The sequence below is a fragment of the Cygnus atratus genome, chromosome 17, assembly GCF_013377495.2.
Source record: "Cygnus atratus isolate AKBS03 ecotype Queensland, Australia chromosome 17, CAtr_DNAZoo_HiC_assembly, whole genome shotgun sequence".
NCBI lineage: Eukaryota > Metazoa > Chordata > Aves > Anseriformes > Anatidae > Cygnus > Cygnus atratus.
Window position 1 is genome coordinate 12305510 of NC_066378.1, and position 20428 is coordinate 12325937.

The window sequence follows — 20428 nt, forward strand, 5'->3', positions numbered from 1 at the left end:
TTGCTCATCTTCTTAGTGACTGGATATACGGTGTGTGCATAGCTGATACAGGACAGGTATACTCAGGTTCTGCACATCTTAATCATAGCGAAGAGGTGGGTGGGCTGTTTTGCCAGGTCAAATCTCTGCAGTTTTGTTTCCTGCAATTACCTAGAACAGTGGAAGTGTCTAGTCTTGACCTGGAAAAGCTGAGAGAAGGGGGAAGCCCGCTTTTATTTGTTAATAAAGGAAAAACTTAGATTTCAGCCAAGTGAGGAGAAATGAGTCATGCAAAATTATTTAGGAATATGAGTCAGACGGCAGAAAGAACCTGATGTAATTTTCTGTAACATCTGTCATTTTAATAGCAATGTAAAATAGAAGTCCTGCTGCAGAATAACTGATAATAATATATGGGAGAAAATCCCTTTTTTTTTTTTTCCTTTTTCTTCTTGATGTGTTCCATTTGTGGTGGCTGCAGAGATTTGATCATCTTCTTCTAATGCAGAAATAGGAAACTACAACTACAGAAAGCTTGCTGTGCTGACTCAGTGCAGGTGGGCGAGGGAAGGAGGTGGTGTTATGTAAAAGCTGCAGCTCCTTAATGCCGCTCTTCTAAGAATCTGCAGCAACACCCATGTTTTGGTGTGCACCAAGCCTCAAGGTGTGCCTGTTCCGAAACGGGGGTGTTCGGATGCCTTTCCATGGGGCCACCATGTGCTAAACCATTGATCTAGGTGGGATTATTCCTTAGCCAAAGGAGAGAGAGCCGGTGCGGTGAGATGCTGCCAGGTAGGGGACCCACATGTCGGTTGTGTAACGGATAACAAAATAAGTAACATAAAAGCCTTAAGTGGTGTGGTGGCGATACACTGGTAGTGTTTCATGTCTTGAGCCCTCCTTTCTCTTTGGAAGCTGGCTTTGGAGGTCACGCAAGCGTACACCCATCCTTCTGTAACACTTGTTCCTCTAATCTGAGTCCTCTTCCAGTTGTACGTTAATCGACCCCGACGGAATCTTCTACAGGTTTGTCTGTTTACTTCTGAGGTTTTGTCACTGCGATTGAAACACGTGTTGCTTTTCAGACTGATTTCTTTAGAGAGAATTTCTCACGTGAAGCTTCAGTGAAGCTTTATGACACTTGTGTGCCCCGACTGATGTCCTGAAGGCTGGTCCTGGGCAGCCTGGGGCATGTACAGCAGGGTGTCTTGATGGAATCTTAGAATAAACCATTGCATAGACGTTTTGTGGTGTGGTTTATTTTTTTAATGGCTGCTATGACTAGCACATACTTTCCAAAAAGTATGGCAATTGAGGAAGTCTTAGAATGGACAACAAGCTTAATTTTGATATAAAACTACTTTAGAATATAAGTTATGTTTTAAGTGGCATTTGGGGCTGGTTTCTGCTGTTATTTTTTTTTGACTTTGTACATGCTTGCAAGGGTCACTTTACCTGCAGCCTCTGCAAGTATTGATTTAAGTAAATCATAATGAAACAGCAGTGTTGTTGAACAAGTTCCATTCACCCATAGGACTGCTTTTAAAGCCAATATCACTTTGCTTTTGAATTCTTTAAACTTTAAATAGAGCTGTGGCTAGATTTACGGTAGCACAATTTAAAAGTTAGCATTCTTGATTAATCAATATTTCCATTATGAGATGTGCTGGTGTGAGTGGTCAGGATGACGTCAGTCTCCCAGCAAATACAGCTTTATCACCGCCTATAAATAGACTGCAAGCTACTGCAGCAAGCACTTCCTTGTGTGAAGAGAAAGGGTTTCAGAAAGAAACGGAACTTAGAAGTACGGGGCTGGCCACGGTCATTGCTGTAACGTGACAGCACGGTGTGGTATTTATTGGTCACCCAATAAATTAAAGCCTCTCCTCCAGTGCTGCCCCAGATAAAAGGTTCTCCTTGCCTTCCAAGGAACGATGCGCCTTGTCGGGCTGGAGAAGCACTCGCTGTAGCTTGCAGGATTCAGCTAGCTGCTTGTCTTGCCCAGTGACACCAGTATTTAAGACCAAAGCCCGTTTTCAAGATATGGGCTCTCTTCTTTTTGGGTATGATGGGTTGGGAAATGAGAATTGCAGCTCACCACGCTGCCAGGGTTGGTTGTTCATAACCTGGTAACATCTGTTTTGTGATGTGCGACCTCAGAAAGCTCAGGTCTTCAAGAGGCGGCTACAACATTGAATAATAAAACGCCTTGTAAAGGTTTCATTCTTTAGATATAGCAAGCTGTAATTTTAACAAACACGTTTACAGCCTATTGTTAATCATGTGAACTACATGCTTTGTACTGGGGCTTGTATGAAATTTTATCATAATTGTCTTAGTGTCATGAGGAACTGGATGAAAATGTTGACTCTAGATAATTATTTTTTTAAAGGGCCCCTCAAGGTGCTCCTCTTATCTACATGGGTGCTGTGCTCACCCTCGCGTGGGTGTCTTTGCTTCAGGTATCCACATTCACTGGTGCATCTGAGCTGCGCCAGGAGCTGAAGTGAAACTCAGCCCTGCAGAATAAATGAGATTCCTTGAAACATCTCCTTCCTGTCCTCCCGGGGCTGAAGAAAGCGGAAGCAATTTCAAATAAATTGTCAGTAACCCTTAGGTTTGCCAAAAACTTCCCTGTTGACTTTGGGCGGGTGCCCTGCAGCCGGCAGCAAGCCCTGGGTGCAGGTGCCCGGCCCTGTGCCTCCAGCCACAGCTTTCATCACACGTATGGTCCGCCACAAAGCCACCATGGCTCAAAACCCTTCACGGTGTCTTGTTCCTGCCCAGGTGTGCCCAGAGGGGCAGCTCACAGCCATGTCCCACCCATCCCACCCATGCACCATCACTGAACGCCTCCGAGGCATTTCCCCACCAGCAGGCACCTCAGCGAGCGCTGCCCTGCAATTTGGCACCTGCTGGAGCACCCCTTTAGTGCCAACCCCAGCTGCTGCCCAAGCACCACACCTCATTTAAATATTGCTGCTTTAATAATCTACATCGTGGTAGTAGTTCAAAGAGAAGATACAGCTGATTACGTTTCCTCTGCCCCCCATCGCTTCCCATCAGTGTTTCCTTATTGCTGCAGACTTCGCCACGTTTAATGTCCCCTGGCTCCCACAGGCCACAGTTAGGTTTAATTCTGCTAATTATCTTACATATAAAACATAATGCAACTGATCCCCTGCTGTTGCTCTAGTAATAAAAAATAGAAAAGGAAATAAAAATGTTTGTATCCTTATTGCCAGTGTGTCAATACCTGCTTTTTCCCTTACAAAACGTTCCTCACGCCTGTTAAAGCTAAATTCCCCTTCTCTGCTGAGAGCTGATCCCACGCTAAAACAAAGTCAAATTATTCCTGAAAAAGGGGAATTTAAAAAAACAGTTGCAAGAAAAGCCCAGCAATTTCCTACTTTAAAAACATTTCACAGTTCTTTGAAAGGGTCTAAGCAGTACAGTAGAGCGCTACATTTACTGAAAATGTCTAGTGCTGATAAAAAATAAAAATCAACCCAAAAGAATCCCAAATTAAATTAAACTGGGCGAGCTGCTCAGCAGGCCACAAGGACGGCATCCTGCACTGCTTGGGGAGCTGCAGGACCCCAACAACTCTACTGAGAGGAATTGAGTGAAAAAAAAAAAAAAGTCAATTTAAAAAAAAAAAAAAATCCAGTTTCTGAGGCCAGGCAGGGAGGAGACCCCCCGCACACGAAGGCACACCAGTGCAGAGGCAAGGCGATCTGTTTAAAACACAGACATAAGAGCGTTGCTGTGGCTGCCCCCAGCCCGGGGCTGGGCCCCAGCTCCGTCCCCTCAGTCCCACTAGAAGTTGACAGCGTGCGCCCGGTGCAGGCTGGTGTCTTGCTCGGGCTGCAACGAGAGGGGACAAAGCCAAAGATCACGGCACAAATGTGGCCCCAGCCCCGTGTCCCCCTTCTGAGGGCCCTACCTCCCTGTCCGGCCCCAGGACGTGGCCGGGTTTCTGGGCCAGGGCTGGCTTCTTGAGGATGCCTCGCCTGGGGGCCGGCGCCGGCCTGGCCTCCCCGTCCTCCGCCGCGTCGTAGGCGCCAGCCAAGGCGTAGTGCTGCTTCCTCAGCTCACCTAGGCGCACCCGCTCGCCCTCCAGACACTTCTCCAGCTCCAGCACCTTCACCTGCACCACAAGAGCATGTCTGGTCCCCAAGTGCCCGGCAGCAGCTGCCATGGGAATGCAATAACCCCCCCAAAACGTTGTGCTGTCCCCCACAGAGAGGATGAACGCTGCCTGAGGATGGCAGCACCAAATTTGCCCTCATTTCCTCCCCGTGTGGAGGCTTTACCTGTGTCTCCATTTCTTCCTTCTTCAGCTTGATGAGGGACATGCCTGAAAAGTCCATGGTGTCTGGGGAGAAAAGCAGGGGGTGTTTGCCAGGCCAGGAAAGGAACTGAGGGTTTTAGCTTTCCGTTCCTGCTTTACCAAACCTCACCTTTCTCCTCGATCTGCTCCTGCCCTGTCCTGGTGGAAGCCACCACGTTGGCAGCCATCTCGTTGACGTTGCGTGAGCACTCCTGGAGCTTGCCCAAGTTTCTGCTGCTCTTCTCGGCTTTCACCTGCAACGAACACACAGATGGCCGCGGATCCCCAGCGTGGCCCCAAAGCCTGATGGCTCGGGGGCACGGGTGCACATCAAGGCGGCCAAATCCTGCATGGGAGCAGGGACACCGATCACAGCACCTTAGAGTGGTCTAAGTGGGAATGACAACCTAGATGTGAAAAGGACAGATGGACTCGCTGATCCTATCAGGGACCAGGTGACCTCCTTCAGCCTGGGGACACTAAGCCACCTCTGCTCCCATCCGAGCCAAGGACACACAAACAAGCAGCACTGGTGCACAGATAATTTTTTTACAACCCCGTTCTTCACTTTAACATCATCTGCCACAAAAATCAGTCTCGGCCCACCTCCCTCCAACCCTCTGCTCACTGAAACCTTGACACATCTCCGTCACCATGAAGAGGAAAAGTGGTAAGGACCAAAAATTCATCCCTCTCAATGCTGCCTTCTGCAGTACCTCCCCCTGCGTTTCTCACTAATTATGAACATTTTCTTTACATAATCAGCTGGGCAGGAGGAAGATGGGAGGTTTTAGCTTCATTTCAGAGGCAAGCCCTGCGAAGTGTGGGAGCATTAATGCAGGTGAAGACACATATTAAAAGCAGAAACCAACTTGAAAATAATAATCCCCTTCCTATTTTAATAATCCCCTTCCAATTAAGAGCTTCCCTTCTCTGGGAAGGAGGCCATGGGCAGGACTGCCACGCACCAGTGCCTGAGAGCGTCCCTGGAACAAAACGACGGGAACAAAAGGACTTAAAACCTGCCACGTGGTGTGCAGCCAGCCCTGCTGGGACGCTCACCTTGGAGGCAGCTACCAGCTGAGCCGTGCTGGCAGCGATTTCATGGGAGCAGACGATCAGTTCTTCGTATTTGCCTGTGTGCAGGACAACTCTGTCTGCTGATTCTCTGCAGTCGGAGGAGAGATCGTATTAGAGACACTCACCTCGCACTGCAGCACAAGTGTGGGCTATTTGCCTCCCACTATACTTTCAGAAATCAGCATCAGATGTTGAAACCACAGCTTTGTCTCGTTATTTAAAGCTCATTTACAAAGCAAACTACTCAAACCCCAGATCCAGAAGTTTTGGATGGGGATAAAATACCACAGGGGGCAGGACTGTGCTCCTGCAATAGGGCAGACAAGATTTTTACAGCTTTTTCCAAACGAGCCCCTATGTTTTCCACACCAGCACAGCTCAGGACGTGGTGCCCTGACCCCAACCACCCACACATGACCCTCCAGCAGCCAGGGAGTATCTGAGTGGGGTAACAGCCATGTTCTGGAGCCAGGTACCTACACGAGCTGCGTGGCTCCCCAGCCCACCGCCTTGGAGGCAGAGATCAGCCCTTCAGTCCAGCGCGAGTTCTTGGCGTAAAACTCCTGAGTTGTTGCTGCCCCCTGTTGTTATGAGAATATTATGGCCTGCATTAGCTTCTTTCTACCATATAAACATGTAATAAATCCATAAATCATACTAAAATACATAAAAATCCACATATGATATAACAATGTATAAAGCCATATATAAAGCCATAAATCAAGGGATTGGCATCATTTCTGTGCCCTTCAGGTTGCTCTCGTTGGCCTACTTAAATATGGACCAAGAAAACTAACTTTGAAGCCTTGAGACTGTGAATTTGGTTTGGGTTTAGGACACCTCTGGGCCATCATCTTTAGACGAACAAAGATTTGTAAAGGAGACTGCAAGGTCTGCAAAGAGCACGGGGCTCAGCAGCCCATCTCCAGCCAGCAGGGCTGCAAACGTGCCACTAACAGGGGAAAGTGAGAAATTCAGCTGGTGTTTCTGCAAACTGTGGGAAACGCTGCAATTGTTTCTGCAAATTGTGGGAAATTGTGGGTATTTCACATCAGTGCACGGGGCTGAGCGTAGGGGAGGACTTACCCGGCCACTCTCTACTATTTCCTTCTGTAAGTTCGTGGATGTCATTACAAGAAGTCTAATGGCCTGGAATGAGGAAGAACAGGTTTTGGTGTTTGATGCGGGTTTTATACAGAGGGATCGATTTTGCCAGTGGTGGGAAGTGACAGTTTTGTGTAGTTTGTGACCCCCTGAGAAGCTCAGCTCCTGCAGTACTGACCTTCATGAGGTCCGTGCAGGAGTTCAGAATCCTGTAGGGAAACAAGAAAAAGGGTTGAGCATCCAGGAGAGCCCTCTTTGGTCTGCGTTAATGAATGAGTCTTTTCCAGAGACCAGTCTGCTGAAGGTTACCTTTAAGCAGCCCACAGAGAAGCCATCAAATATTAACTTAGATGTGCAACATGAAGGCCCTCCCTTCCAAAGGCAATTTTATGCTCAGCATTAGAAAAATGCGGGTCCAGAGTGCACGTGAGGGTTCAGAACACCACCCAGCCCCCGCTGTTACAGCCGCTGCAGGACCGAAATGGCAAAACCCCCCAACACTCACCGCTCGTTCACTTCGAGTTTGATGCCAGAGCTTTCGTTCCTGGCCCGGCTCATCATCTCCTGTTGGGAAATGGGAAAGGGAAGGTGGGATACCACACTGCTGCAAGCAGAGCTGCAGGAGGAGAGGAGGCACCAGTGGACATTTCGCTGCCCATGGGCCCATCCCATGGCTTCGTCTCACCTCTATCCGCCTGACAGCGTCTTCAATTGCCGCAGAGGTGGAGGCCATCTCCTTCTCAACCATGTCCCCTAGCTCTTCCTGCTTGATGTCCAAGCTTTTCGGTCTCAGCTCCTGCCAGAGGAGGCAGCAACAGCCAGGAGGTTTTCAGCAGAGGAAGAGAAGAAAGTATTTGTAAAGAATAAAACCAAAGAAGGCATTCAGCTTGTTATTCCCCCTAAACAAAGCTGCAGAAGAAGCATTCTGCAGACAGCAAGGGCAGAGGCACGTGTGTCAGCACCTTGCAGCAAACACGACACAAGGACCTCAGAGGTAGGAAATGTCCCAAACCAAGGTGGCAAAACTCAAATACAGGTGCAGTTGTGGCAGACCTAACATGGCAGAGCTCTAGAGAGCTGATGGCCTTTGAATTCAAAGTATTTTAACGGAAAAGACTAACAGGAGGCTTCGTGAGAAGAAATATCTGAAAGCTGGGAAGTTTGATATCACAGGAGTGTACCACAGAGGTACTGAGCTGAAAGACTTCAGCTGATCTGAGGGTGACCATCCCCATGCATCAGGAAGTGTCTCAGTGCTCAGAAGCTGAGAGGGCTCAGGGAACGCACTATAACCTGCAAGTCATGGGGACAAACCACCCCAAAGTGCTCACTCCAACCCAGCATCTCCAATTTCAGCTCTGGGCAACGGGAAAAGCCACATTTCCTTTTTTTTTTTTTTTTTTTAAATAAAAAACAGCTCTCCATCGTCTCCCTGGGATGCAGCCAGCAGGCTGTGAGCAAACATCCCACCTGGACAAACGGAGGCAACGTCCTCCTGCATTAACCACCTGCTTTGACTTTTCCTTCAGGCAATCCCCCTGCCAACAAGTCACCCAACACAGGAGAGCGCTGGGCTCCAGCTCCTACCTGGGCCAGCCCCAGGACACCTCGCAGCGCCCGCCGCACGTCCCCCAGCTCAGCACGCCCCAGCGTCTGCTTGTCCTTCAGCTCGCCCAGGTAGTCCAGGCTCCGCTGCCCGCAGTCCCGGCACGTCTCCGTCAGCCCTGGGGAGAGGACAGGTCAGTGGCAGGCCTCTCGCTGTGCAGGGATGTCCCACGTCCACCCGATGAAGGGTCCAGCACCAAAAACAGCACCAAAACCCAACCCCCACAAGCACAACCCCACCCGGAGCATCCGCTGCATCCACTCACGGTCAGCGTGGTCGGTGGGAGCCAGGTGGGACGTGGCACTGCCGTTCACGATGGTGTCAGCTGTTAGGTGTGTGAAGAGAGCCAGAGCCCCCACCAGTGCTGCAGCATCTGCCAGCAGGAGAACAGGGTCAGGCACAGCCGGCCCAGGGCACCATCACCCCCCTCAAAGGCATCCAAGGGTCAGCACAAGGGCTTGGAGAGGTTGGTGTTGACCCCACCAGCTTGCAGGTGGCTCCTCAAACGAGCACGTGGGGACCCACCAGCTCCAGCCCCTGTGTCCTCTCCCCGCCACAGGTAGTGAATGCTTGCTGACAGCCCCAAAACGGTCAGGGGCTGCTGGATATATAAAAATTAAAGCAACATTCAAGCGATGCTGCCAGTCCCGAGACCCAGGTACCTGCCATGGAGGCCACGTACTGCGCGTGCCCGCTCTCCAGAGCATCCGTGGACTCCAGCGCCGCCTCTGCACGGCTGAGCAGGTAATCTGCAAGGAATTTAGCTTCATTAGGATCACAGAATGGTTTGGGTTGGAAGGAACCCTTAAAGACCAGTTCAGGGAGAGCTAAAAATTCCCTCCCTGGAAGTCAGACCCCAAACTCCTCAGGCTTAATGTCTGGTGGGAGAGGATGCCTGGGGGATGCCACGTTACCTGTCTCGGGGGGAGGGGGGGCTGCGGGGCGTACCTGGGGAGCTGGTGCAGCGGACATGCAGCGGGTCATCCAGCTTGGCCACCGCGTCGCGGAGGATGCCCTCGGCCTCCCGCACCGCCTCCTGCAGGATGCCGAACTGCTCGTCCAGCAGCTTCTGCTGCAGGCTCTGCTCCTGGTTGCTCTGCGGGGCGGGAGGGATGCGTGGGCTCGCAGCCGGGGCACAGGGACCCCGTCACCAAGAGCCCCTTTTGTAGGATTAGAGTCCAGCATCCCGTTACTGGTGGTGCAAGTCACATCCGTCTGGCACCAGCTTGGCTGAGCCCCCACATGCTCAGCACCCTCCCCAAAAACCGAGCGAGGGGCGCAGCCCCGTACCTTCTCCAGGAGCTTGCCCTGCAGCTCGCAGATCTCCCTGCTGGCCTTGTCGGCCTCCTGGCTCAGCTGCAGCTCCTTCTCCTGGACAAGGCTGCGAGTGGAGAGCAGCTCGCGCTCCTTCTCGCTCACTGAGCGCCTCAGCTGCTCCTTCTCAGCCTGCAGGGTCTCCACCTGGGCGCTGAGCTCCGTGCCTGCCTGCCAGTAGGGCCAGGAGACCCCTGTCACCCACCGGCCATTGCCCCACAGTTACACAGAAGGGGCTGAGAACATGTTCAGCTCATGACACACATTGGGAGACCCCGGCGAGCTTGCTCTTGGGCTCAGCAGGGATTTGGGTGCTCCCCGGGTACCTGCTTGGCGTGGCTGAGCGAGCACTGCGCCTGGTCCAGCTCGTCCCGCCTGGCGTCCAGCTCCCGCCGCAGCTGCTCCATCTGCACGCTCTGGTCCTCTAGCTGCAACCAAAAACCCACGCCAGGGCTCAGTGGAAACAAGCCTGGTGGCGGTTTGTGGGAGCAGAATGGTGTCTGGGGGTCTTGGAATTGGGGGGGTCTCCTGAAAAGGGCTCATTTTCCCAGGGCAGGAGTTTGGGGAGCAACCCCCAGGTTGCTGGAATGAAAACACCTGAACCCAGCGGTTTGGAGCGCAGCATTTTCTTGGGGGAAGAAATGGCAGAAGTGGGCAAGAGGTGAACAAAGCACGCATTAAATAACACCCTGATGAAGAGCCGGGGCAGCTCCTTCCCTCCTGGACCAGGCACTGCCCCCAACCACCCCCCATCTGCCACGTGCCCCAGGCTGCGATGGGCTCCGGGCCGGGCCGGGGCAGGACCCGTGGCCCCACGGGCTTGCTCACCTTCATCTCTGCTTCCCGCTTGACCTGCTCAACCTGAAACTCCAGCTGCTCCTTGACTCGCGCCACCTCCTCCTGGCTCTGCTGCGTCACCGTCAGCTGCTTGGCCGTGTCAGCGTTCTGCGCGGGGACACGGGGCTCTTTCGGAGAGGTGACCCTCGCCACAAAACCACCTCCACCCTCCCTCTGCCCAAATGCTGCATGGGGCAATAGGGGCGATGCCTTTTTCATGGCATCCAAAGTGTTGGCTGGTGGTGGGCACGAATTTAAGGGATGCTCGGGGGGCTCTGAGTGCAGGAGGATGGGACCAATGCAGGGTTTGGCTGTGGGGACACAGTGACGGGGACAAAGGCAGCATCTGGTCCTTGTAGACAGTGGCGTTACCTTCCTCAGGAGCTCGGCGTGGGTGTTGATGAGCTCGCTGTGCTTCTCCTTCAGCTTCGTGTAGCGAATCTCGGTGGCGTTGGCTTTCTCTGGAGGGGGTGAGAACACATCAGCGCCCACCGCAGGGGCTTCCCGCAGCCGACGGGTGCTGCTGGGCGAAGCAGCTGCCCTGCACCTACTTTCTGCCTCGGCGCAGAGCCGCAGGGACCGGTCGCTGTCCTGCTTCACCTGCTGCAGCCTCTCCAGCTCGTCCCGGAGCTGCTCGTTGTCCACCAGCGCCTTCTGTTTCTGCTTGCGCTGCTCCTCCACCTCGCCCTCCAGGCTGTTTACCTGCGCCTTGAGCTGCGTGATGTACCGCTGCGCCTGCGGGGTCAAACGGTGCTCGGGTGCTGTCCCAAGGGGGTGCCAGCACCCACCCTACCCCACAAAACCTCCACCCAGGTGCCCAGCTGCAGTTTGGGCAAAGCAGCCGCGAGATGCCCCAGGAAAGTCTCCTTTTAGCACCTAAAATTGTCCTCTGTCCTGTCTGCTTCCCTGGGAGCTGGGTGCTGGCACTGGGAGAGGTCCCAAAACAGGGTGCCAGGACCCTGTGCCCCAATCCTGCCACGTCCCATCTGGGTTTCCCCACTACAGTGCTGAAAAACAGCTGCTCCCCCGCCCAGCTTTACCTCCAGCTTAATCTTCTCCATCTCCGCGCGGAGCGTGTCCACTTCCTTCTTCAGGCTCTCGATCTGCGCGTCCCTGTCATCCCGAATGCCGTTGGGTGGCCCGAAGGTTTGCTGAAATATATCCGAGGTGATCTGGGGACGACAGAGGGCGTCAGGCTGAGTCCTTGCCCCCCACCACGGGTCTCTGCCCCTCCCCGTCCCCGTCCCATCCCCGTGTCCCCACCTGGGGCTCTGTGGTGGAAGCTGTGCTGATCTCGATGAGGTTCTCCGGCTCCTCGTCCTCGGGGGCTTCCTCGGGGATGACGACCACCGGCTTCACGTGCTCTGCCAGTGCGGACGCCCGCAAGAAATTTGGGGGGCTCTGGGGGGACAAGAAGTCACGGTGACACCTCCGTGGCTTTTGGGGAGCGCCACGGGGAGGGAGGCGGCCCCTCACTGCCACAGTGTGCCGCCGTGTCCCTCTGCAGCACACCCAGGCCCCCTGGCTGTGGGGACACCCCTGTGCACCCTAAAAACCCTCTCAAACCATCACATGCTGAAACCCCGCCATACCTCTGGCAGCCGGGGGATCTGGATGAGCCGCTTGAAATACAGCATGTCGGAGGCTTTCTTAAAGAAGCTTTTGAGGCTGGAGGGGGGAGGAAAGAGACACAGCTTGAAGAGGATGCGGGGAGGCTTGGAGGGACCCCAGTGCCCTGTGTCAGCCCCAGGTACCTGCGAAACTGCTCGTGGAAGCGGTCACGGTGGCCCTGCAGCGTGTCAGCTGGCAGACCTGTGGTGATGGGAAGGAGACAGCAGTGACTGCAAATTCTGCCCCACGCGGGCTGTGAATTTATTCCCACGTGCCCATATCCCTCCAGCTACAAAGGCCAGGTGGGACCGGGGCGGGCACGGGGCATCCCCAGGTGACTGCAGTGGCAGGGACGGGGGATGCAGCGAGGGGAACCGTGGGGTGTGGGGACTCACAGGAGTGCAGCTTGAACATGAGCTTGACGGCGTAGTGGTAGAGGTGGCTGCAGTCCTGGATCACCTGGATGAGGGGGGCCAGGCGGCACTGCACCGCCGACATCTGCGAGAGCGCCATGGAGGTGTTGAGCTGCCGGAAAACTGGAGGGGGAGAGCACGGTGAGGCGCCAGGGACGTGTTTGCAGAGCCACCTGGCTCTGGCTGGCTCAGCTTGATCATTAACCATGACAGTTGTGGCTTTGCCAACCACCGTCCCGTCCTGCTGAGCGGGGAACAACCCCGCTCCGTGCAAGAAAAACACCCACATGGCCCTTGGTGGCAGAAGCAATGGGGGCTCAGCTCTGCCACGGATATCCCCGACCCCAAATAGGAGGGATTTAACCCGGGATGATAAATGGGCAGGACAGCTGCCATCAGTAACCGCTGCCGCAAGGGGTGGCCAGGAAAGGTGATGGTTTTTGCCCTGCTCTGTTTAATCCTGCAAAGAACCGGGGCAGGATCTGAGGGCAGGGGACAGCCCCGCTGTCACTGCAGCCTCGCCTGCCCCGGCACCGAAATGGATCCCTTCCCCTGGCAGAAATCCAGCCAGCGCATCGACTGACTTCTTCCCCGCTCAGCTTTGAAATATTTATGAATATAAATGCTCCGTATAACTGGGTCAAGAGGAGATGTGGATGGCTAACGAAGCCGGGAGCGCGGCCCCTCCGCTGCGCCCCATTCTCCAGGGCAGCATCATACTCCTGACGTGTGATGGAGGGGAAGAAACCGCCACATTTTTAAGCCATCTCAAAATTCCTGGAGAATGAGGCAAGGGAAGCAAACACGGGCAGGGGCCACCAGCCCTGCTGGAGGTATTTCAACATGAGGAAATGAATATTTATAAAGGAACACAGCCCCCGTCCTCTGCTTTGGGGGGTGGAAAGGATTTGGGTAATGCGCACAATTAACATCGTTGTGCTGAAAAGGCATAAAAAGGCATTTCAGAGCAGCGCTGTGCAACACTTTGCACTGCTCAGGTGTGCTAAAAATAGCCACATTTCTGAAATATTTTCCTACAACTGCCTCTACAGAACAGCGACAGGGAAACCAGCTGAGAAACTCTCTCCAAAGTCTCCAGGAAGAGGAGGAGAAGGAGGAGGAGGAGAAAGGACCCAAACTGGAACTTGCTTCCTGACCAAAGAGCGAAACTATTGCTCAAGCGCCCTGGGGCGGCCGGGAGGGACCTGCCTCCTCCTCACCTGACTCTGACAGCTTCAGCTCGCAGTCCAGGTAGTCAAACAGCTCCACCGTCAGCTGGAAGCTGCCAAAAAAAAACAAACGGGTCACTGTGCAGCACGGATATCATTGCTCCAGCTGTTTATGCTTGCTACAGGTGCTCCTACAGGACGCTATTTTTCCAGGCTGCATTTCCTCCCGCTGAGTTCTTTTTTTCCCCCACCTCCCTCTGATTTACAAGACTTTGGTGTGTTTGCTCCCTGTGTTTACACTGTGTCTCATTGCTCTGGGAGAAACCAGGCACCGCTGAACCCTGACAGACCAGGAATGATTTAAAAACGCCGCCGGCTGCCTTTAACAGGGCTGTTTTGTTAGCAGGATACCCCCATCCGGGCAGCACACTGCTCCCACGCGGACACTCACATGTTATTCACATCCGTCCCCGCCGTCTTTTCCAGCACCTCATCCGACACTTCGAGGCCCGGGGGGAACTCGTGGTGCTTTGTAAAAGGAAAAAAAAAAAAAAAAAAAAAAAAAACCAGCTGTTGCTGCTAATATTTTTGCTGGTGCAGCACGTGCCCCTGCAAACCCCGCCGGGTGCTCCAGCAAGGAGGGAGCTCTGGGGTGCAGACGCTGCGGAGGGTCTCACCTTGGCGTGGAAGGAGATCTTGGTGAGGAGGAGCCGCGTGTAGATGCTCACCAGCTGCCCGTAGCGGTCGTGCAAATGGCCCTGATGGAGACATGAGGGGAAAATTGGGGTATCTGGAGTAATGCAGAAAACCACCTGCCACCCACAGCAGCCCCACAGCTCTCGCCCTCTCCCACCTGCCCCTCGCTGCATGCACACCCACTGCCCAGCAGGTTATTTCAGCTGGTGGCTTGCTTTCCCCATGTACGTGATGCTTTTTGGCCCTTCCATCCCCTGCGGGTGCTCGGGGCTCAGCCCCCACCCAAATCTCTTCCCCAGGGAAGTCCCAGCCCCGCTGGGACCCGGCACCCACCCCCAAGCCCCCAGCAAGGCACCGACCTCCGATCTCCCCAGCTTTGCCACTTACCCACAGGTCTCCCACCTCGCGGATGTTGCTGCGGTACCGCTGGCAGTCCTGGAGGACCTAGGGGCAGAAGTGGGAGTAGTGGCACGGGGATCCGGCCCCTCTCAGCAAAGCTCAAAGTTCAACCCCAAACGCCAGAGGCTGGGGAGGTTTCAGGGCTGTGAGCTAACGGGGTGCTTTGCCAAGGGACGCAACGTGCTTCCCCCAGAAGAGACCGAGCTGGCGGGAGGGATGTTTGGGAGGGGACACTCACGTTGGGGTGGCCATCGCGCAGGACTTTGTGCAGGACGTGGCAGAACTTCCAGCTGAGGATGGAGCTGCTGGGCAGGGGCAGCCCGATGGCATAGGACCAGAAGGTGAAGGCCCCCTTCTCATGGTGCGTCCCCAGGATGATCCCTTCCCGGCAGTCAAGGCCAACCGGACACACACACACGTGAGGCTGCAGGGGGACGCGCTATGGGCTCAGAGCTCACCATGGGCTCAGAGGCCACCAGCATGGAGCTGTGCCCACAGACGAGCCCCCATTTATTTCTCCTGGCTGCGGGTACACCAGGGCCCCCTGTGTTTTCTTGCCACGAGCATTTGAAATCATCCCGTGGAGTATTTCCCTCCTTTGCATTTTCACTGATGGATGAACCTCCGAGATGTCACCCCAGCCAAGCTGTCCCACACCCCAAACCTCCTGCAGGACGAAACCCTCCTGCCCAGGCACCACACTTCTCAAAGGCATCAGATCTCCTCTGGGGACGAGGCTGGAGCTCGTCCCTGGTGGGACACCACCAGGCAGCCGAGGAAAAGGATACGGCGCACATGTTTCTCCTTCACCGGTGCCTCTTGCGTATTTATGGCCTTGCTGATGCTGATGGCCTGCGGGAGGAGGAGAGATGGGCTGTCAGCAGCAAACCTCGGGGCCACCCCGTCCCCAACCTGCATCCCCCCCAACCCAAGAGCCGGGTGCACTGCCAGCTGGGAACGGCCCAACCACCCGGGGCTTTTGGGGACTACTCTGAATTTTACAGCATGTTTGTCACTTTGAAACCCTTCATGACACGCAAACCCAGGCTTTTTTTTATCCCTGAACAAAGCAGCCTGTTGGAAGCCCTCCCCGTTCCCCGTCGGCACATGGCTGGCGGCTCGACAAGAGCCGCTGGTACCCTCGGCTGGCCTGGTAAACACACGGCATTTTTGGAGCCTGAACTCAGCGACGGCGAGTGGTAGAGCATGACAGCGAGATGCCAAATTCTCGGGTTGTTTGTGTAATCACAAGAAGCCTTTGAACTGGGTGTTTTTCCACGGCTTTGATGGCAGCCCCGCAGGCGAGCGGCTCCGGGAAAACGCAGCCCCCGAGCAAGGAGGGAGCAGGGCTGCGACGCCACGATCCGGAGCAGTGAGGTTAATGGAAAGGAGTGCCACATGCCGCCCTTATCAGCATGATTATCTATATACTAATGGATTTAATCACACTTCAAATTATGGTTTTGTCCCAAAAATAGGAGCCAGCTGCATCTCTCAGCTCACGCCGGGCTCCAAAACCGAGCTGCTGGAAACCGCGAGGATTTTTCCCCGTCCCAGGCTCACCGTCCCGGGCTGCTCCACCCTGGCACGAGCGCTGGGGCCATGCCTGCGTCTGTGAGCCCTTTGTCACCGGTGCCTTCGTGGAGGAAAAACCAAGTGGCCAGGAAGGCAGGAAGCAAGCACGCCGTTGGCGCTCGTGCCGGAAGAGAAACGCAGTCCCTCCCTGTACACAAGCCATAAAACCTGATCCAGCCTTACCTCCCGGCAGCACGCGGGGCTCCCGACACCAGCCCCAGGTTTGTGTCACCTGGCGTTCTGCACGGTGAGAGGAGCTCATGCACGAGGAACCCGGTGCCCTGAGCTCCAGCACGCCGCCGTCCCGTCAAACGTCAGCCAGGACCAGAAACTCACGGAGCTGATCCCCCCGTGGGCATTAACTGCGCTCCTTGTATCAGCATTTTGGGGCCGAGCAGCCCTCAGGACACAGGTGCAGGCTCAGGGGCTCGCATCACCACCGCCCAGCCACAGGGGTGATGCTGAAGGCGTTTACGCCCCAAATTGCCCAAAGTGAGCCCAAAACAGCTGTGCCTCCCCAGTGAGGCTTTGCTGGCCGCAGGGCGAGCTGGGCACGACGGCAGCAAAACCACCCCGCAGTGATTTCGCTTTGCTTGCGCTCGGGGAAGCCCTGGCGTTCCCCTGCCACGTAAAGCAGCAGCAGCAGAGTTAAGCCGGCGACTTCATGCAATCCTCTTAACCCCGAAGGTTAACGAGCCCCAAGGCTCCTAACGAGCCCCTAAGGGTGGTTTATTGCATCTTATCGAGGCGCTCTGCACAGGGGGCAGCAGGGCAAAGCCATCTCCTGCCCTGAAAGGAGTGACAGCAAGCTCGGCCCAAATCACCAGCGGGAGCCAGGCTCAGCCTCGATCCCCACAGGGCCGGGACAAGGGAAACACCACCAGGGGATGATCCATCCCAGGGAATGCAAGCTCGTCCACCCATGTCTGCCCAGCAGGACAGGCTGGGACCAGCCTGCCTGTCCCAAAACCAGACCACAGTCCCCACCGCAGGTGGTTTTATTGCCTTCGTTGCCCATGAGCCCGGGGGCTGCTGGAGAGGCTGGTTTCTTACTCAGTGATTCAGTGCTGAGGGCTGAACTGAGCTGATTTACATCCGGAGCAGGTGAGCAGCCCCCAGCCCACCTTCATCACTGCTATGATGGGAAACGCCGCATCTGGCTTGGTCCCAACTAAACCAAGGTAGCACCAAAACGATGCCACTGCCCGGGGACAGCAGCTTGGATGCGCTTCTCCTGCCTCCCCGGGCTGGCCAGGAGCTCCCCAAAAAAGTGGTTCAAAACAGAGACATCTGGAGACGGACACGTCCTGGTTGTGAGCGTGGGTGCACAAAGAGCCTGGCTGAAACCTTTATGCAACCTGCGGACGATTTCCCCATTGCCACCACAGCGCTGATAGCTAGGGGGGGGTCGGACCCCGAAACCTGCCCGCCTGCAGGCCCCGGGAACCCACACGGGCACAGCCCGAACACCTTACTCACAGCCCTCACGTACCAAGCTGGTGACTAAAGCCGGGATCAAAGCGCCCAAATGAAGGAGCGCAGTTTACATCCACCCTTTCTTTCCAGGCTGTTTTTAATTACAGCGTGATCCTCCCCGCCCACGGCTCCCCCGAGCCCTGGCATCCTGTGGTGCCGCAATCCCCACCCGGCAGGTGGATGCCAGGTCCCGACACCACAGCGGGGAGCGATTTTTGGCAGCAGGACAATTTTTGGCAGCAGGATGTCAGGCTGGAAACTTCCCCTGGGGCGACCCAGGGGCTGCTGGATCAGCCAAGCTGCAGATCCTCTCCGGAGCTCCTTTCCTAATACCTCTCCTCCCCAAATCATACCAGAAAAGTACCGCTCAGAAGCCATGTGTGCTATACGCCTCGTGGATGCTTAGCTGGTTGGATTTTTACCTTCTGGCATGTGTTTAGAAGGAAAAACCTGGGCACAGAAAAGCACAAGTTTTGCTTCCGATGACATTGCAGCGGGAGGGCCCAGCGGGGACAGCAGGGTCCCAGCTCCCACACGCAGCCGCTCTGAGGGGGACACCTTCACCAAGACCTCAAAAAGCATCTCCAGGAAAAGTGTGTGGCCTCCACACTGCCCACGAGCACCAGGCTCACACCAGGGCCAGCAACCCTGCCTGCACCAGCGGCGCGGGGCAGAGGCGATGGGGCAGCGCTTGGTTTCAGCCTCCCGGTGCCGCAGCATCGTGGGGACGTGAAATCCACCGTGCCACCAGCCTCAACTGCCCGGTAGCCATCCCCGCAGCTATAATTAGATGGAAGAGGCAGATCGATACCCCCGTAAGGATGTTGGAAAGGCTCTGCTTAGGATGAAGCTTTTGTAGGACGTTTTGCAGCGTCCAACGTAAGCAGCTCTGCCCAAGGCGTGCAAGCGAAGTTGCATCCGTGCAGGGACACGGCGTGCTCGTACGATGTGACTTTGCTCGTGTGCTGTGGGCCAAGGGAAGGAAAAGCTGGAAGGGCTGGAAGGAAGGAGGAGGGACGCGCTCCTGCCCGGCCAGCACAGGCTGCCCTTGGGTGCACGAGGCAGCGCTCACGCCGCGGTTATTTATCAGCGCTGCCCGGTGGGGCAATTGAAGGAGACAGGTCCCGCAGGAACAGGACTTGCAGGTTTTCCCGTGTTGCTCCCCAAACCCAACAATCGCCACTTCCTTACCCAGCGTGGCCGAGCGGCCCCGTGATGGCACAACACCCGAAACCGGCACCTGCTCTCGGTGGGGCTCTCCGCGACCAAACCAGCCCGGGGGCCAGGGCAGGGTGGGCGACGCGGGGGGGAAAGGGGAGAACAAACCCGTGCTGAAGCCCGGTGCCCACGGGGGAGGAAGCGGCAGCGAGGACGGACAGACGGACGGACAGCGGGTCCCCAAAGCCCGGTGGCCTCCAGTCTCCCCCCCCCACACCCCCGGCCAGGCCCCTTGTGCAGCGCCGCTGCCCCACAGAGCGGGCCGGTCCCGCAGCGCCCCCGCCGCTCCCCGAGCCCCGAGCCGCCGCGGGGACCGGGACCGGGACCGGGACCGGGACCGGATCCCCGGGATCCCCGGTCCTCCCCCCCCAACCCCTTCCGCCTCCCTTGCCTGGTTCTTGTCGAACTGCTCCCGCTCCGCCTCCAGGCTGTGCCCCGCTCGGCGGCTCAGCACCCGCGCCGGGACGCTCTTGATGCTGTTCATGGCGGGCCGCGCTCCGCGCACCGGGCTCCGCGCACCGCGCACCGGGCACCGAGCGAGCGGCGCCGCCCGCGGCTCCTCCCGGCCGCGCACTGCGCCCGGCCCCACGGCGCCCCTGGCGGCCGCCACCCGCCCCTGCGCGGCCCCACGCGGTCCCAAACAGCCCCACACGGCCTCACATGGCCCCACGCGGCCACCACGCCGTCGCCTCACGGCCTTGGAGGCTTGTGCCCTGACGCCCTGACCAAGCTCTCCTATTTCTTTCACCTCATGAGTCAGCCCCTTCACAGAAGAATCATAGAATCGCTACGGTTGGAAAAGGCCTTCAAGATCATCTGGTCTAACCGTCCCCCTCACACCAATGTCACCCGCTGAACCATGTCCCCAAGCACCACGTCCAACCTCTCCATGAACACTCCCAAGGACGGTGACTCTACCACCTCTCCGGGCAACCCATCCCAATGCCTGACCACTCTTTCTGAGAAGAAATGTCTCCTCATTTCCAACCTGAACCTCCCCTGGTGCAACGTGAGGCCTTTCCCTCTAGTCCTACCACAAGTAATCTGCGACAAGAGGCCAACCCCTAGCTCCCCACACCTTCCTTTCAGGCAGTTGCAGAGAGCAATAAGGTCTCCCCTGAGCCTCATCCAGACTAAACACTCCTAGCTCCCTCAGCCGCTCCTCACAGGACTTGTGTTCCAGGCCCTTCACCACCTTTGCAGCCCTTCTTTACCCTTCCCTAAACCCCGCCACACATTTCAGGGACTCAGTTTCATCACTGCCCACGTCTCAGCCTTCCATTCAGAACAGCCAAGCAGCAGAGGGCTCGTCCACCCCTGTGGAAAGCTGCAGTTGAACAGGAGCTTTGTTTTCTTTAATAATAATTCAGTATGAGAGTACAATAGCAAAGGCGCTCCCTGGAGTATTTGTAATGCTTCCAGAAATAAGGCAGCCAAGTTTGATACAGCTTGACTTTCAATGCAAGCTCCAGAGTGCAGTAGATAATACAGCTGGTTTGTAAGTCACTTAATGCCTGAATAAATTTGCCCCAATATTCCACTTCTTCCCATTCCAGAACAAGCCCCACGCATGCTGGAAAAGCAACCGTGAACCAGGGCATGCGGGTGCTGTGGGAGG

General features: G+C 55.7%; 1 protein-coding gene across 5 annotated transcripts; it reads right to left on the minus strand.

Moving 5' to 3' along the window:
- Positions 1–411: 411 nt before the first annotated feature.
- Positions 412–19405, minus strand: HIP1R (huntingtin interacting protein 1 related). Of its 5 annotated transcripts, none has more exons than XR_004781506.2 (32): positions 19202–19395; positions 15330–15393; positions 14780–14922; positions 14530–14586; positions 14124–14204; positions 13898–13974; positions 13498–13559; positions 12260–12400; positions 12008–12065; positions 11846–11921; positions 11517–11654; positions 11294–11425; positions 10805–10988; positions 10626–10714; positions 10245–10361; positions 9743–9844; positions 9393–9587; positions 9051–9198; positions 8765–8851; positions 8368–8475; positions 8084–8220; positions 7182–7292; positions 7002–7060; positions 6675–6705; positions 6479–6541; positions 5873–5973; positions 5375–5480; positions 4443–4566; positions 4296–4357; positions 3926–4129; positions 2417–2498; positions 412–1035 (listed from the first exon to the last, which is right to left on the minus strand). XR_004781506.2 is itself a non-coding variant. In XM_035564998.2 (31 exons), the coding sequence occupies exons 1-31, from the start codon at positions 19292–19294 to the stop codon at positions 3799–3801; spliced, it is 3198 nt and encodes a 1065-aa protein (XP_035420891.1). In that variant the 5' UTR covers positions 19295–19402; the 3' UTR covers positions 1217–3798. The 5 variants fall into 5 exon arrangements, 3 of the variants coding, with proteins under 3 accessions (XP_035420891.1, XP_035420892.1, XP_035420890.1); XR_004781505.2 differs by lacking the exon at positions 412–1035 and adding an exon at positions 1217–2163 and having other exon boundaries at positions 2417–3846; positions 19202–19379; XM_035564998.2 differs by lacking the exon at positions 412–1035 and having other exon boundaries at positions 1217–3846; positions 19202–19402.
- Between the last annotated feature and the right edge of the window lie 1023 nt (positions 19406–20428).

Bases quoted from the DNA above. Each gene is read 5' to 3' on its own strand.
- HIP1R (XM_035564997.2), bottom strand. From the start codon at position 19,294: ATGAACAGCATCAAGAGCGTCCCGGCGCGGGTGCTGAGCCGCCGAGCG. The intron at 11,426-11,516 runs GTGGGGACACGG...TGTCGTCCCCAG, and splicing joins CTTCCACCACAGAGCCCCAG to ATCACCTCGGATATATTTCA. The intron at 8,852-9,050 runs GTACGCCCCGCA...AATTCCTTGCAG, and splicing joins CCGCTGCACCAGCTCCCCAG to ATTACCTGCTCAGCCGTGCA.